At 33.3% G+C, this 17,512-nt stretch overlaps 1 protein-coding gene across 2 annotated transcripts in view; it reads left to right on the forward strand.

Annotated features, from left to right (window-relative positions):
* The first annotated feature begins 15,883 nt into the window (after positions 1-15,883).
* The window catches only part of LOC110030160, a 29,108-nt gene continuing 27,479 nt past the window's right edge, over positions 15,884-17,512 (forward strand). For both annotated transcript variants that reach the window (XR_002294632.1, XM_020732747.1), the window contains exons 1-2: positions 15,884-16,209; positions 16,430-16,515. Coding sequence is in view for 1 of the 2 variants with exons in the window: in XM_020732747.1 (XP_020588406.1) it covers positions 16,086-16,209; positions 16,430-16,515 (210 nt within the window). In the remaining variant the exon portion in view is untranslated. The remainder of the gene's footprint in view (positions 16,210-16,429; positions 16,516-17,512) is intronic.

Consider the following 17,512-nt stretch of genomic DNA (forward strand, 5'->3'; position numbering starts at 1 on the left):
GACAATAAGGGTTTGAGCAAGATTTAAAAATTATTATTTATATTAAAACATCATTTGAATCTAATTTAATAATTTTTATTCTATTTTCTTAATCAATATTTTAATTGATTATAAATCTTTGTAGCCTTGTAGTCAATTAGATTTTTTTAAAATACTACTTAATATATATATAAACTCGATGAGTAATATTTCGAGCTAAAACGAGCCGAACACGAACGAACGCATCTTAGTTCATGTTCAGCTCGTTAACTTATCGAACGAAATTAACGAGTCAAACACGAGCTTCTTAGCGAGTCGAACACGAGCTCTTCGCGAACAACGAGCCGTCTTGACAGCCCTACTTGAATATGATCTAAATGATAAAATAATAATATAATAATGACAAATGTAAAAAAGAACAAATATGATCTAAATATTAAGATTCTTGACTACTTGGATTTGAAGGTCATACCTATGTGTGGGCAATGCTCCTATGCCACGATGCGGCGACCTTAAGCCGCTCGGGATCGTGAAAAATTGGTGGCGCCGGGCTAATCCGTGGATCGACTGGTTCCTAGTCTTGAACCAGTCTTTGAACCGTCGGTTTGATTGATTCTAGGGATCTCACAGCTTGAAAGGGACACTTGTTCATTGTCAAACCAACCAGTTTAGTCCGATTATCTAAACCTTGCATATTAGATAATTAATACCAACATATTAAATTTTAAAAAAATAATAATAACATAATTTAGCATGCATTAAAAAGATGGCATATATTCAAAAATTGTAATTTATATATAAGAATGGAGTGACAAGTAATTCTTTCTTAATTATAAATTTATAAATATATTAAATTTAAAAATCAAATGGCATTTTTAGTTAATTATTTTTATTTATAATTTACATAATGAAAGAAAAAAAAATTATTTTATTAAAAATAATAATATTTTAAATAATTATATAAAATATTTCAATACAAAATAATTATAATAATATTTCAAAAAAAAATAAAAAATTAGCATATAATAAAATAAAATAAAGTAATCAATTAGCATTAATTTCTTAGTGGAAATTGTATGTTTTATGCATTGGGGCTGGTATGTAGTCAAATTTGAGTGGAATTCTATTCCAATTTAAAAAATGGGTCATTTACATAAATACCCAACAATCCTTACATATTTACATTTCTAATACCTAAACATTCATTTTTACATAAATAGCACTAAACCCTTTGATATTATATCAAAAATTTCACTATTATTGACACTTCAAAAGTGAAGACATCTTATCTATGTAAAGATTTATTACACTAAAATGGCATTAATGTAAATATCAAAATTTGGGTGTTGGGTATAAAAATGCATAAGAATTGTTACCTATGTAAATTTCCCTAGAAAAAATTAATAGTGAGTAGAATGAAATTTGTGTTGAGTGGAAAACGATTTATTTTTTAGTTAATTTTCATGTTTTTTAAATTTTTGGAAAGATTTACATAAATACCGCTCTTGCTTGCTATGTATTTACATATCTAATACCGAAACTTAAATATTTGTGTACATGCCGCCTCAATTTTGCATGAAAAGATTGTATTTCACTTTTTTTAAGTTAAAATAGTGATATTTTTATGTGATATAAATTATTCAGATGGTGTAAACATAAAAAATAAAATTTAACTCGTAACATTTATTAAAAGTCCATAATAAGATAGATAGATATAGCAGTGTGCACGTTCTTTGAATTATTTGGTTTGTTGGTATAGCATCGTGCACGTTCTTTGGTCTGTTGGTATAGCAGTCTCTTTGAAGGTTCAGGTCCCGGGTTTGAATCCCCTGGTGGCGCAATGTCGCCTTAAGTCACGTGATACTCGAATTATTTGTACATCGGGTCGACCCCAAAGCTAGCAGGGGTTGAGCCCATACCCCAGCCCATTCCTTAAAAATATATAGTTATTTATATATAAGACCCCTCAGATCGGGGTTTTGAATCCCCTCAGACACAATTGGTCTTAAGGAGGTGGTACTTGAAATGTTAGACACATTAGAAGTGACTAGAGGCTCGTATAATAGTCTCTAATTATTCCTTTTTACACACACACATAGATATATATATATATATATGGACATAACTATTTATAAGGAAGGCATAAAGAGGAACTCTTTCTTAGAAAAGATATTGGGTGCTGACTCCTGTTTTGACATGCCATTTGATTAAAATAACCAATCCATTAAAAGAAAGGTGCATTATCAGGAACTCAGATAAAAACAGCCATTATTATTCTTGAGAACTTTGATATGATGTGATTTCATTATAACAAATGATATTATTAAAAATCCTTATTCCAATATGTATTATATGATTGTAATGGTGAGGGTCATACAAAAATGCCTATAGAAAGACATGAAGAGAATGGTTCATTGCATTATATTGAAAATATTCTAGAATTGTTTGGTTCGTCGTAAAATAAAGACGTGATTTTATTATTATTATTATTATTTGTTTGAAGAAAAATTAATTCAATGTAAAATACACGAGTAAGTAATGGCGGGGCAATGATATGGCGGGTGGTGGGAACAGGAAAAGGCAGTGACAGCGAGAGGTGGTAGCAGCAGGCGACAGTGAGGACCGACAACAGGGTGGGCGTCGACGCTGTTAAAACTATAAAACTAAATTGGCAAATATTATTTATGAATTATAAATGGAAGTTATTTCAAGTTATAGATTTAACATTTTATTTATAATTAATTAAATTTAAAATGGTAATTCTAATGCTATTTAGTAATAATGTTATAATGTTATCATGTTATAACATTGTTATCTTTATTTTATTTTATTTATATTAATTATAATAATTTCCTTCCCAAATAAAATAATAAAATAATTGGAGATGAAAAAGCTCAAAAATCAACTTTCTTATAATATTTCCTAAAATTTTACTTTTGATCTCATAAAGAGCTATAACTCAACCATCTTTTTATCGGAAAAAATATCATGTGACGCCAGCAACTGTACGTCTGAATGACAGTCCGGATTGCGGCTGATCGCACGTCCGTGCAATAGTACGAATGCAGCCACACCCCCTTGAATCATACACCGGCCCATCTTAACCATAGTCGAAACGTGCGGTCGCGTCGGGTCGCGTCAACTTACTCATTATTCTTCAGTATAAAGGTTTCATCACATTACTTACGTATCAGACAGAAAATCTCAAAGTTTCGTAATCATGTGTGTTAATTTAACTAATCCTGATATATACATCAACATCATCTTTAAAAAAAAGCATCTGTCAAGCTTTCCATTTACATTTCGTGATGCTCAATATCTTGTTTATTATATTTGCTTCTTTGCATGAGGATGAAGATGATGATATGTTAGCTTTATAATCATGTCGATTAAGTGCATTATTATAGTCTCTTATGGAGAGATTAAGTTTATTAATTGCGTTGGGTTGACGTATTAGATGCACCACCTTGTGCTTTTATAAATAAAAGTGTGCATTCTTTTGAACAAGATAATATAAAAATTCTTCAAAAAATGACATTTAGTGGGTTCATGAGGGCCCTTCTGAATTATTTGCAAATAGCACATTTTGTGGATACCATGCAACCATTTGTAGTGCTCTCTCTCTCTCTCTCTCTCTCTCTATCTCTCTCTCTTTCTATCTCTAACTATCTATCTATATATCTATCACGCGCACATAAATCATGGTTGTTTTTTCAAGTGTGCAATACTCGTATTTCATGGACTCTTGACAGGTAACCGATATTCTTATTAGTGCTCTCTCTCTCTCTCTCTCCCCCTCTCTCTCTCTCTCTCTCTCTCTCTCTCTCCCTCTCTATATCTCTCTCTTTCTATCTCTAACTATCTATCTATATATCTATCACGCGCACATAAATCATGGTTGTTTTTTCAAGTGTGCAATACTCGTATTTCATGGACTCTTGACAGGTAACCGATATTCTTATCATTATACACGAGAAATCCTTAGAAGAAATAGAGGTGATATAATAAATTTATGTGGTTTTAAGATATCGACCTAATGTGCAATTGCGTAGATTTCAAGGTAGTGATATGTGGTTTTTGTATAAACAAGATGATGACATGGAGAGAAAAGAAGTTGATATTTGCCCATAAAGATTTTCAACAAAATATTATAATGGGAAAATATATTTAAGATAATAATGAGTCTTAAACAGTGATGATTATTGTGTGCTAAACTATTCATTACAATGGAGGAAGACTTTGATATTGATATCTTATTTTGCATGAAAATTTTGTGCACAAATATTGATTGGTTGAAAGGACACATGAAATGATTTCCTTAATGTGGATTAAATATTATAAATGACACTCTTTTCCATAGCAATATATATAAATCATTAATAATATGTAATTTATATGAATATTGGAAGAAATCTAACGATGGTAGTAAACATTTGAGATGTCAAAACTATCATCAAGCTATGATGATGGGCAGTTAACTCAGTTAGAGACAGTCACCCAAAAGATGGACATAAGATGTTGATAACTATTGCCCATTCGACATCAATCATCGGTAAAATTTTAGTAATAGATGATAAGAAATATTGAAAATCATATTATAAAAAGCAATCAACTTCTTTGTCTCCCAATAAGATGGCTTAAACTTGAATAAATTGATTAAGTTTAAGCTGGGGGTGGTTCAAGCTCAAATCAATATGTTGTCATTTTTAAATTATTTGACCTAGAAGATTAGCATTCTGGCTTAAACTTGAATAAATTGATTAAGTTTAAGCTAGGGGTGGTTCAAGCTCAAATCAATATATTGTCACTTTTAGATTATTTGACTTAGAAGATTAGCATCATACATAATATATGATACATGTAAGATGAAAATGTCTGCATTTGAGAGGCTGTGCACAGAAGTTTTGAAAATTTTCATTCATGATCCAATAAAATTGATAAGGAATAATATATCACCCTCAAGGTTCAGATAAAAATACTGTCCTATGATAGAACCAATCAGTAAATGATTGTTTTACTACTCTTTGGGTCTGCATACCATAAATATTTCTCTTATCAAAAGAGGATAGAGTTAATTTTCATTTCAGCGTCAGGTATCCCTAAAGAGACAAGCTATTTTAGTTAATTACATAATGAAAAGAATAACTCTTGATTAAAGTAATAGATATTCATTTTTACTGATCACAACGATGGATTTTAAGATTGCAATTTGGAGTTTCGAATAGGATTAACTCGGATTAGAAGCACTACCAACCATGTGAGCACGATGAAATCCTTGAAATTAGACTATAAAATCTATAGAAACACAACTCACTAGTTTAATAGACAACTTTTTTTTCTTATGAGATCACATTTCTTATAATAAATCTAACCAAGAAGCTTGCTTTTATAGAAAATATATACCTCGAAATGAAGTATTACCTAGATTATACGGAAAAAAAATATGTGATAAATTTTATGATATTTATGTTTCTAATTGAATTAGTTACAAAATATCATTCTTATCTTTCCAAACAATATTTTATTCACAAAAACATATTTGATCATAGAAATAAATTTTTAAATTTTGGGTGATATATATTTCCACCAAATGTATTAATTATTTAAGAAAATATAGTTAACTTATTAATTCATGTTAAGGCTAATTATTAAAGACACTCATTTGCTTAATCTTTACTTGGTTCATATATATGGTGTTATAATTATAGAATTAAATTAATTGATTTCAAGTATGCACTGGTTTTTTTTTTTTTTTTGTGCAATCATTTCTTCTATATTTAATACTTGTAAAGCCATTTTAATTAATTATTAATACCTTGTGTAACTCATTTTCTATATGTATCCACTTGTATGAGCAAAAGGATTTGATAATGAAATTATGAAGCTTATATTATATATTTTATTGTTATTGTTTCAAATTATTAATATTTTAAAAAAGTCCAAAATACACATACAAATCTAGTTCACCCCTCCTCTATCTCATACATAGACATAATTAGTGTGCCATTGTCATAGAATTGATGTAATTGTAGTTTACCTAAACTTAGAGTCCGTTTGGAGCAGCTTATTTGGTGCGGTGACATTTTGAAAACACATTTGACCTGTTTGGGTAAACTGCGTTTTGGCAGCTTATGTGTTTTCAAAATGCTGAAAAAAGTTTTGACAGCTTATGTGTTTTCAAAATGCTGAAAAAAGCGTTTTGACACCGCACCTATCTAGGTGTGGTGGCAACTTTCTGGCTGCGATCTGGCTTTTCCAAGAAAATAAATATTTGTAATAGCCACCGAACCCAGCTTATCAGTAAATTATTTTTAATCAGTTTATAAGCAGATTATTCAATAAGCTGCAGCTGTCCCAAACAGACCCTTAATATATGGAAAAATCCATCTTGATTTTTCTTAGACTATTTCAAAATGAAGTGGAGTTGCCTTGATATATTAGTAGATGACATGGTAGAGTTGTCTAATTATATTCATGCCATGTTGCAAATATGAACATTTTTAGAGACTGCATGCAATATTAAATTTTCTCTTATAGCGCACCAAAGTGTTGCCTACTAGAATATTTATAATAATGGAAGGAAAATCTTATTGACATAGCATTTCATGAAAATATGAGAATACACAAGTAAGTTTAATGCACTTATACAATATAGTGATTGGTTGGACATAAGGTAGGAAATCATAGAGCCAAATCCAATTAAAATGATTATTTTAATTTGAATCAAATGTCTTAAAAAACATAATTTCTTATGATTGGGGAATATATTTAAACACTAGAATAAAAATTAAATCATAACACAATATCTCTTGTGATAATAATATGTTGATTCTTTAGGCAGAGTTATCATCTAGTAATGATGAGTTATAGATTTTAAGAGTGATACGCCACCAACAAATTTTCATCATCCATCACGAATCTCGAAGCACGACACTAATCTCGAGGCAATCTTTTAAGCAAGGAACATTCAAACTTCAATTAAGAGTCATTTAGTCAAATTGGTCGGCTCAATGAGATGGACCCAATGATATAAAAACTAGTCCAATCCGAGTCAGATGAAGCCCAGAACAAATCATTAAACCACTTTTGGAGAATTTTCGGACATATTTAGAAGGTCAAACGGATGTTGAATCTTGCGATTTCATAGTTGAATCGAACATCTCAACAAGAAGAATCCAACGAGACCAAAATTGCTCCATCGGACATCGTTAAGACACTCAAATATCTATCAAACGTTATCTGATAGAGGAAAACTCTTTGGACCGTCCGATCAAAATAGTTCATATTCTTGCATTAATTGCACATAAAACGCTATAAATATAGCCCCTCCTCTCTCATGAGTGGGGGGGGTTAAAGGCTGGAGAGATCTTGAGGCTTTGAGAATGAGCTTAAGTCCCACATCATCTCTCATCTTCATTCGTTGTCGGCCGCTGTCGACCACCACCGACCTCCTTCGACCATCGCCGCTCTCCGTTGATCACCGCTGATTAACCGCCGACCGTCGTCGACCACCGCCAACCTTCGTCGACCACCGCCAACCTTCGTTGCCAACCTTCGTTAATCACCACCAACCATAAGCCAACAGTCAACGCTGTAATCTGAAAAATATAGTTACTATTTCCCGTTTGTGGGATAGGAGATTTCTGTAATCATCAAACAATAGTGGATCTTCACAACTGTGCCAGTCCCTGTAGTTTTTCTCTTTTCGAGTTTTCCACGTAAAAATTTCTGGAGTTGTCTATGTTTGTTTCTATTTTATCTGTGTGTGTGTTGAATTCTCATACAATGCTAAGAAGATAATTCGTTACTCTACCACCGCTGATTTTCTAGCACTCATCAAAGACAGTAAGCAATAAATAAGTTTTTTTTTCTTTTTTAAACATCAATCATTGGCAGGCAACAACAAAATATTAATGAAAATCCAAAATTTTGGCGATAGCGAGTGGTTGGCTACGTCATTATCATGATAATAAAAGTGATTAGGCAACTTGTATGATAAGCATTAAACATTAAATGTTAATGATGTCATTAATTATTAGAAGGCTTTAACTAACAATTAATGAGGACAATTAAAAATTAAATGGATGATTATCTTGATAATAAGGAAGATTAAAGATTATAAAAGCTTGCATAGGATATTGGTGGCTGACTCTAAATTGACTGTCGAGAAGATCATTGGGCAATTACATACATAGCACCCAAAACATTGCAATTTACAAATCTAGCACCCTCTTTCATCCAATTTTCAAATTATTACTCAAATATCAAAAGTCATGATAAATTCCCAACCAATGTTTTCCATTTTTATCGAATTTTCAATGATTTGATTGTGGCACACATAAACACTACAAGAAAAATCCCCGATTAGTGTCGGACATTTCCTGGGACATCGTTAAGACACTCAAATATCTATCAAACGTTATCTGATAGAGGAAAACTCTTTGGACCGTCCGATCAAAATAGTTCATATTCTTGCATTAATTGCACATAAAACGCTATAAATATAGCCCCTCCTCTCTCATGAGTGGGGGGGGTTAAAGGCTGGAGAGATCTTGAGGCTTTGAGAATGAGCTTAAGTCCCACATCATCCTTGTCATCGTCAATCGTCGTCGGCCGCTGTCGACCACCACCGACCTCCTTCGACCATCGCCGCTCTCCGTTGATCACCGCTCATTGACTACCGCCAACCTTCGTCAATCACCACAAACCAGACGTCGGCAGTCAACGCTGCAATTAGAAAAATATAGCTATCTTTTCCCGTCTATGAGATAAGAGATTTCTGTAATCATCAAACAATAGTGGATCTTCACAACTGTGCCAGTCCCTGTGGTTTTTCTCTTTTCGGGTTTTCCACGTAAAAATTTCTGGAGTTGTCTCTGTTTGTTTCTATTTTATCTGTGTGTGTTGAATTCTCATACAACGCTAAGAAGATAATTCGTTACTCTAACACCGCTGATTTTCTAGCACTCATCAAAGACAGTAAGCAATAAATAAGTTTTTTTTTCTTTTTTAAACATCAATCATTGGCAGGCAACAACAAAATATTAATGAAAATCCAAAATTTTGGCGATAGCGAGTGGTTGGCTACGTCATTATCATGATAATAAAAGTGATTAGGCAACTTGTATGATAAGCATTAAACATTAAATGTTAATGATGTCATTAATTATTAGAAGGCTTTAACTAACAATTAATGAGGACAATTAAAAATTAAATGGATGATTATCTTGATAATAAGGAAGATTAAAGATTATAAAAGCTTGCATAGGATATTGGTGGCTGACTCTAAATTGACTGTCGAGAAGATCATTGGGCAATTACATACATAGCACCCAAAACATTGCAATTTACAAATCTAGCACCCTCTTTCATCCAATTTTCAAATTATTACTCAAATATCAAAAGTCATGATAAATTCCCAACCAATGTTTTCCATTTTTATCGAATTTTCAATGATTTGATTGTGGCACACATAAACACTACAAGAAAAATCCCCGATTAGTGTCGGACATTTCCTGCGCTAATTACAATTAGCGTCGGATTACCGTAAAAAATATATTGATGTTGAAATGGGCATCGTTAATTGAATTTGGGTTGAAAAATTCCGTCACTAAACATTTCAGCAAAAATTATGACCAATGATGTCGGGGGAACAACATCAAACGCAAAGTAAAAATCCTAATCCTCCCCGCCGTCATCATCCTGGTTCTCCTCCTCCCAATCTTCCTTGACAACACTCAAATGTGGCTTGCCTCGACGATCACGACTCTCCGTCAGACGTACTAGACTATTTACAACTATATGTTGGCCTTCACACACTTGTCGAAGCTCTTCATTCATCATCATGATCTGTCTAACAAATTCCTAATGCTGAGCCTGGAACGAGCTACTAGGCAACCCACAGATGCATGGGAGCGCCCCGCCTCAAATGTCATCTTCTTTGCTCCTAGACCATACACTCTCTCCTTCTTTTTTGTTGCTGCATGCGTCCAACGGACTGATCAGTAGTAGACTGACTACCACTGTTGCTGACGGACAACGATTTCTAGCTAGCCATGTCTCTTTGTCTCACTCGTAGCTGCTCGTACTCTTCCTGCACAACAAAAATCATTAGGTGTATTAAGTTCAAGCCAACACGGGCATCCATGTCGTGATCCACTTGGTTTCGAAATTTTGAACGAAACAATGATGTACAATGCATTAATAATCAAGCCTTTTCTTACTAATTTGTTTATCATAATAACAAGAAAATATAAAATATGTGGCTCGAACTAACGTCTTTCTTTTTTCTTTCTCTGAATTCAAATTGCTTCATAACTCGAATCGATGACTTTAGACGTACCAAGTTCTTTAATTAAGGCATCATGGATTCTTTTACTTCTATTGCTCTTCAAAGTGGTTCATTGTAGGGTCTACATTAAGTAGAGAATTTGATCTATGGTCAATCATTGAGTATGTTAATGAGAGTGATGATGCCACAACTATCCCAAAGGGGAATAGTACAAAGCATTTCATATGGACTCAATCATGCCAACCTTGCTCTTTTAAAGACCAATTACCATTTACATATAATAATATAGTTTATTGTGGGATCCAATGGGCTGAGGTTCACTTTTTCAACAAAATTTTGGTTCTATTTGTTGTCTCTTAAGATCAAAGTAGGAGTCTTTATTTGGGCTTTTTGGCTTAATTTGAGTCCTAGTTATAAATCGTAGGACACAAATATAAATATTTTGAATTTAAATTGTCAAGAATTATAGGGATAATTACATGCAAAGCACCCAAAACATTGATATTTATAAATGAAGCATCGATGTGTTTTTTTGAACCATGAACCGATGAGTTTACAGATGCCACCATCAAATTGTTGAGAATTTGATAAAAATTACGTGTCTGTTTGAGGCGGCTGTGCGGCGCAACACTGCTGTTTTGTTTGTTTCGTTAAATTGCGTTTTGACAGCTTTTTCAAAAAGTTGCTGCTGAAATCTGTATTTTCTCACCGGTCCTGACTAGATGGGGTGGTAGCTTTCTAGTTGTAGTCAGACTTTTTCAAAAAAAAAAAAAAAAGTAATAAACACAACAGCTTTTTAAATATTGAATTATTCTTCAGCAGTTTCACAGTTATTTTTTAATAAAGTTGGAGTCGCCCCAAACAGACCCTAAATCTAACTTGATAGATTCTAAACCTAAAATATCACGATTTATTATTGATTGAACTAAAAATAAATATGATTACCTAAATATATATGGAGATATCACTTAATTCATATGTATCTATATATTTAGCATTTTAACTTTAGTTTTTACATATATATGTCATCTTATTTATGTATAAACAGGTACATTTCACCTTTTAAAAGTTAAAATAGGGGTATTTTTTATGTGGGTGGTATGAATGTAAAAAAAAAAAAATTGGTGTTAGATATGTAAATACATAAGAATTGGAGGATACGTAAGTAAATGGCCTTATGGTATACATATAACTTCTAAAATTCTATGCTCCAAAATTTTCTCACATCTCTCTCTCACACACGCGCACGCACGCGCGTGCGTGTGCGCACAGACACAGTTCGTCAACGCTAATAGTTATTTATAGAGATTCTCCACGCAACTCCAAACCACCCTTATTTCAAAAAGCGGGAGGGAGCGAGTGGTTCCCATACTTGCATGCCGCTCAATTCTCAAGTATTTACATATCTAACCCTTGCTTTTTTATTTTTTACAACCCAAACTTTTCATATCATTTAAGAAATATCATCATTTTCACTCATTTTCATGCATAGGTATATAGAAATTGAAATATAGGTGTTAGATATATAAGTACGTAGAGATTGAGTGGTATAAAATCGTCAGTCATATATATATTTTAAAAGAATGGCAGGAGGCGGCTATTATAAGAGCCCCTAGCCACCCTCATGTGTCTAATTCTTCGAGTACCACCCCTACTACTGGCGAACAGGCCAGAGGGAGATTCGAACCCGTGAACTGAGGGGACTTATGAACTGCAAAAAGATTGTTCTCCCAATAAGTCACAGCTGGTGGCGCGCGCGCACACACACACATATGTGTGTGTGTGTGTATATGTTCAAAGGAATGGTCTGAGGCTATTATACGAGCCTCGTCATGCACGAGTACCCCACCCTACACTCGGGGGGAATCGAACTCCAGACCAGAGGAGACATACAACTGACAAGCAAATGCCCAACTAATTGATCTGAATACATGACGCATGTGTGTGTGTGTGTGTGTGTTAAAACAATGAGAAGAGACTATTATACGAACCCCCAAGTACCCTCATGTTTCTATGGCCAGAGCCCAGAGGCTATTATAAGAGCTCTGACCATTTTTGATGCGCGAGTATCACACCCTACACTTGGGGGGGAATTGAACACCATATCATAGGGGACTTACACCTGACAAGCGGATGCCCGACCAACTGATCTGGGTACGTGGCGCATATATATATTAAAAGAATGACATGAGGCTACTATAGGAGCACCCAACCACCCTTATGCGTCTAATTATTCGAGGACTGTCCGTACTACTGGCAAGCTGGCCAGAGGGAGATTCACACCCATGATATGAGGGGACTTATGACATTCAAAAGATTGTTCTACTAATAGGTCACGGCGTGCACACGCACATACACACAGATAGTTTTTGTCGTATGCTGACAAATTTCTTTTTTATTTTATTTTAAAATGACTTTGATACAAAGTTGGAGTGCGACGTGAACGGTATCAACTAAACAAAACAATTCATACACAAAGAGATATATATATATATTCAAAGGAATGGTCAGAGGCTCTTATACGAGGCCCGGTTATTCCTCATGTGCGAGTACCACACCTTACACTCAGGGGGAATCAAACCCTAGACCAGAGGGGACTTACAACTGACAAGCAGATGCCCGACCAACTTATCTGAGTACGTGGCACAGGTACACACACACGCGCAGAGGGGACTTACAACTGACAAGCAGATGCCCGACAAACTTATCTGAGTACGTGGCACATGTACACACACACGCGCGCGCGCGCGCACACACACACACACATATATATATAAAGAGAGAGAGAGAGAGAGAGTGAAAGAGAGAGATTGATAGATATAGAAGTTTTTAAATTTTATATAGAAAAAAAAAACTAATTTAAATAAATACACGTTAGTTAAATTCTTCCTCATATTATCAAAATAGATGAGTATCTCTTAAATTTAACTTTATTTTGTATAAAAAATGTATTTTCAGAATCAAAACCATCCAAAAAGGGTTTTTTGTATGTTGGAATGTACACTGAAGCTACTATGATGATCATGCCTCACCTCCGGTCAGAAAAGCATTACACACTAACTATGTGAGGCATGCACAAGACCAGGTGTATATATATATACACCTACTGTTAAAATATTGATGTCCTATATATATTTATAATACCGATTTACTAATATTATAATATCATATATTATCATGCACATTAATCAAAGAAAATGAATATAACTACAACATATTCGTTAGTATTTATAAATAATTATGAAGCCACAATAATAATATTTAACTCATCAAATTACAAGAGTTTGTGAGCTGTATTTTGCCACTTTATCATGACACACTAATTTGTTTTGACAGATTATTAAGTTAAGAAAATTTTCTTCATAATGTTGTATCTCTTTAGGAATCAAACTAAATTTTATATACATTTTTTAGTTAGTTGTATCTTGTTAATGCTTTATAAAAAGTTTGCTAACATGGTGGATTTGATTTATGACTCTCTATTATTTTGTGATGGGCAGCAAAGCATAGTGATGAGATAGTGAAATTTAGTGATAACTCACTAAATCATTAACTTGTCATTTAAGCAAACTATTACATGTATAAGTGAGTCCCTGAAGCACCTTTTTAGTGGGTACCACTTTGTCAAACTAAACTTCATAATATATATATATATATATATATATATATCATCCTGATTGTAAGTGATGTTTTTAAGTCTGTTTATTTCTTTTTAGGTATTTATGTTTAAGGCTTCAAGTGTTCATGTCACCTAATAATATTTTTAAATACATGTATAAATGCACTTTATTATTAACAATAATATAGGTTGTGAGTATAAGATTTATTTAATCAAACTTTTAGTATTTAACTCATAAAATAATAAGTCATGGATGTAATTGGAAACTTGGTGTTTTTCTAATAGATATAATATTATAGTCAATGCTTTTATATTTTTTCATAGGTATATCATGAAGATTATATTCATCATAATGCAATAAAAATCACAATGAACTTTAAAATTTATAATTAACATGAGAAATATCATTTTGTTTATAAGGATTACAAAAGAGGTAGATTTTATAAGTGTTTCAACAAATACATGTTCCATAACTATGCCTTTTTTTATCTCAAGTGAGAAGTTGACTCTGAGAGTTGTCTGTGTTTTTTCCCTCAGTGATGATCGATAATTTAAAAAGCTTTAGTAATATTATTATGCATGCATGCTACTAACTAGTGATTATTTTATTGGAGTTTTTGAAGCATATAACTTAGAAATTATTCTTGAAAGATTTATAATTGTATTTAATATCAAAATACTATGATAAAAAAATCAAAATTTTTCAGGGATGCTCCTCAATAGGACTCAAAGCTTGATTATCTCATTTGCCACTTTAATAATGATATGTATTTGTAGGGAATGCCATGCATTTATATAAAGTTTCATATTATGAGTCTCTTTTGTGAATATGCATTAGATGTAGCTTAATATCGAGGTATCAATTGTCATAGCTTATGTTCAAAATTGTATGCATTAGAAATATAATTAGCTATGTCTACTGAAAATAAATATTCAATAAAAAGTGAGAATATTTTGGAGGTTTCAAATGAAATAAATATTCAATGAACTACCTTTATTGGTGATGCTAAAAGGTGGCCTTCCAAAGAAAAATAGGTCTTTAAATGGAGAATGATGTCATATAATATGGATGTAAACAATGTCAAGTGATAAGCCATAATCAAATAACTCATTTGGCTAAGTGGCTCATCGCTTTAGGGTCTGTTTTGGGCAGCTGTAGCTGTTTGAAGATACAACTGCTGAAGAAGAAACCGTTGTTCAAAAAACTGCGGTGACTATTGCAATTTTTTTTAAAGTCAGACCACAGCTTTATAACAGCCACTGCAGGTAGTTAGGTCTGCTGAGAAAACACATATTTTAGCTGCAGTTTTTTGAGAAGACAGACAAAACACAACTATGTCAAAATGAAAAAACTACGATGCGACACCACTCCGCAACCCCAAACATATCCTTAGTTACATTTTGATACTCACTCTTATTACAAAATTATAATATTATATTGTATTTATTACATAAACTATAGTTTTCTACCTACTGCACTGTACTATATTTTAAAAACCTTACTCAATTTTACCTATCTTATAATCCTTATATCATATGCAAACCATGCTCAAACATGGCATGATATTCATTTGAACAACATTGATCTACTTGAACATGATTTGAAAACCATTCAAAACTAATTCAAACCATATATGAACCATGTTAGAATATGATTGTAACCTTGCTCGAAAGAAATTAACAAATACCATCCGCTCGAATAAAATTCTAACATGTTTTGAATTTTTCTTCAATATATTTAGAACTTATTAGAACCGTAGGCTTCACATCAATTTCGTCATTCAAGAGAGTTATTTTGAAAGACACCTTGGTGGAACGAAGAAGGTCATCCGCCGACTTGAAGTTCGATATAAACGTAATTGAGATTCAATGTCTTCTCAAACGAAGTCTTATTCAAATGATTGTTGGTTTTAAATAAACACTTAAAAAAAAGGAAAAGAGAGCACTTATACAATGGACAAGCTATTAGATATATTTTTTGCAAAACAAATCAATCTCATATTTCTCTCCATTTGTTCCCCAAGATTAAAATTAGAAAAGAAGGTGTGGGGCGTGACGACCCGGTGAAGTAGAGGAGGGAGGAGAACGATTCCATTGCCCCATGGTTTCCTTCTCCTTCCCATTGCCTGCTTGACAGCTACCAGCACCGTTGTCACAACGATTTTCTGATCATAGTTCTCCTGCTTGCTGATTTCCATGGTGGATCCAGACAGCTCCTCTCCGTTGGTGGCTCCATCCCCGATGCCGGAGCTCGGGGAGATTGACCTCGAGGCCGGTCCTGGGGAGCAGTTACAGTGTCGGATCTGCCTCGAGACCGACGGTGATTTCTTGCTCACCCTTATCCCGCACCCTTTCCATTTACTCCAGACACCGATTCTTGAAAATTTCGATTTGTAGGGTTTTGCTACTTGATTACATTCTTTGGTAACAAAATTGAGAGCTTTTGATGATTTCTTAGTTGAGGCGGCGGTGATTGATGCTTTTTTGATTCGGTTGGATTTTGCTTCCCTTGTTTGATTGTAATTGTTTTTGTTTCGCAGGAAGGGATTTCATTGCTCCTTGCAAATGTAAAGGGACTGCCAAGTATGTTCATCGTGAGTGCCTTGACCACTGGAGGTCTGTGAAGGTAAGCGATTCGTTTTTTTCTTCTGTTTATTTTTTTAGTGTTGTAGTTTCTATTTGTTTGCATATCATGATTTTGGTTTAAACAAGCAGACCAAGGATTTATATGAATCATTTCAACGAAGTTTTTGATGCTTGTTTGTTCAGCGATGACCGACTTAGTTTTTTTTCAATAAATTTATTATTTTCTAACCAATGTTTTTTACTTAAGTACTGTCAGAATTTGGATATTAGACACATTTTCTTAACCTAATTTTTAATTTTGGAATAATATTTTTGGCTCAATTACTGGGAATGCTTAAGTTATTCTGTAGATAGGGGCACATCGAAGAAGCTTTAGGGTTGAAGCCGAGATCCTGCAGTTTATCAAAACATTATGGTATGATGTGATCTTATGGAAAAATAGCTACCAATAATGTGGGAGCAAGGATCCATCAAATTCTTCTGCCACACTACTAAGTCATTGGGAGCATTAAAAAAAAATTCTTGAAATAGACAAGAAAGCTCTCTAAATTTTAATTGGATGAAAGAGTTATGCCTTTATTGGAACAATTGGAGTTGAATATGAAGGTTGTAAAATGGGATCACAAGTGTATTTGGAAAGTTTAGGTCATCCTCAAATGTATAATCTGCAAGAATTGTTGTAGAGTTCAAATCAGTATTCTATTTCTGGCCTGAATGGAGATGTGTAACTATTCAAAGGGATGGAAAAGCTTTTTTTTGTAGTTAAGGGATTACTGATGCTTGTGTATTTCCTTTTCCCGTAGTTTAAATTCGTATGGAGAGTGGAGTGTTGAATTTTACTTAAAGGATTTGAATAATTTTTCTAATTTATGTTAATGCGAAAGATTGACTATTTTTAGTTTAAGAAAGTTTTTACATATAACTAGGCCATGATACTCTTGGAATGGGAGAACACAGGGCAAAGTTTGAACAATATCAAAATACAACATGGAATGTATGGATTTAGTGTTTCTGTTTTGTGAATTATGTTTTCAGAT

Source organism: Phalaenopsis equestris, unplaced genomic scaffold (genome assembly GCF_001263595.1).
Source record: "Phalaenopsis equestris unplaced genomic scaffold, ASM126359v1 Scaffold000670, whole genome shotgun sequence".
Classification (NCBI taxonomy): domain Eukaryota; kingdom Viridiplantae; phylum Streptophyta; class Magnoliopsida; order Asparagales; family Orchidaceae; genus Phalaenopsis; species Phalaenopsis equestris.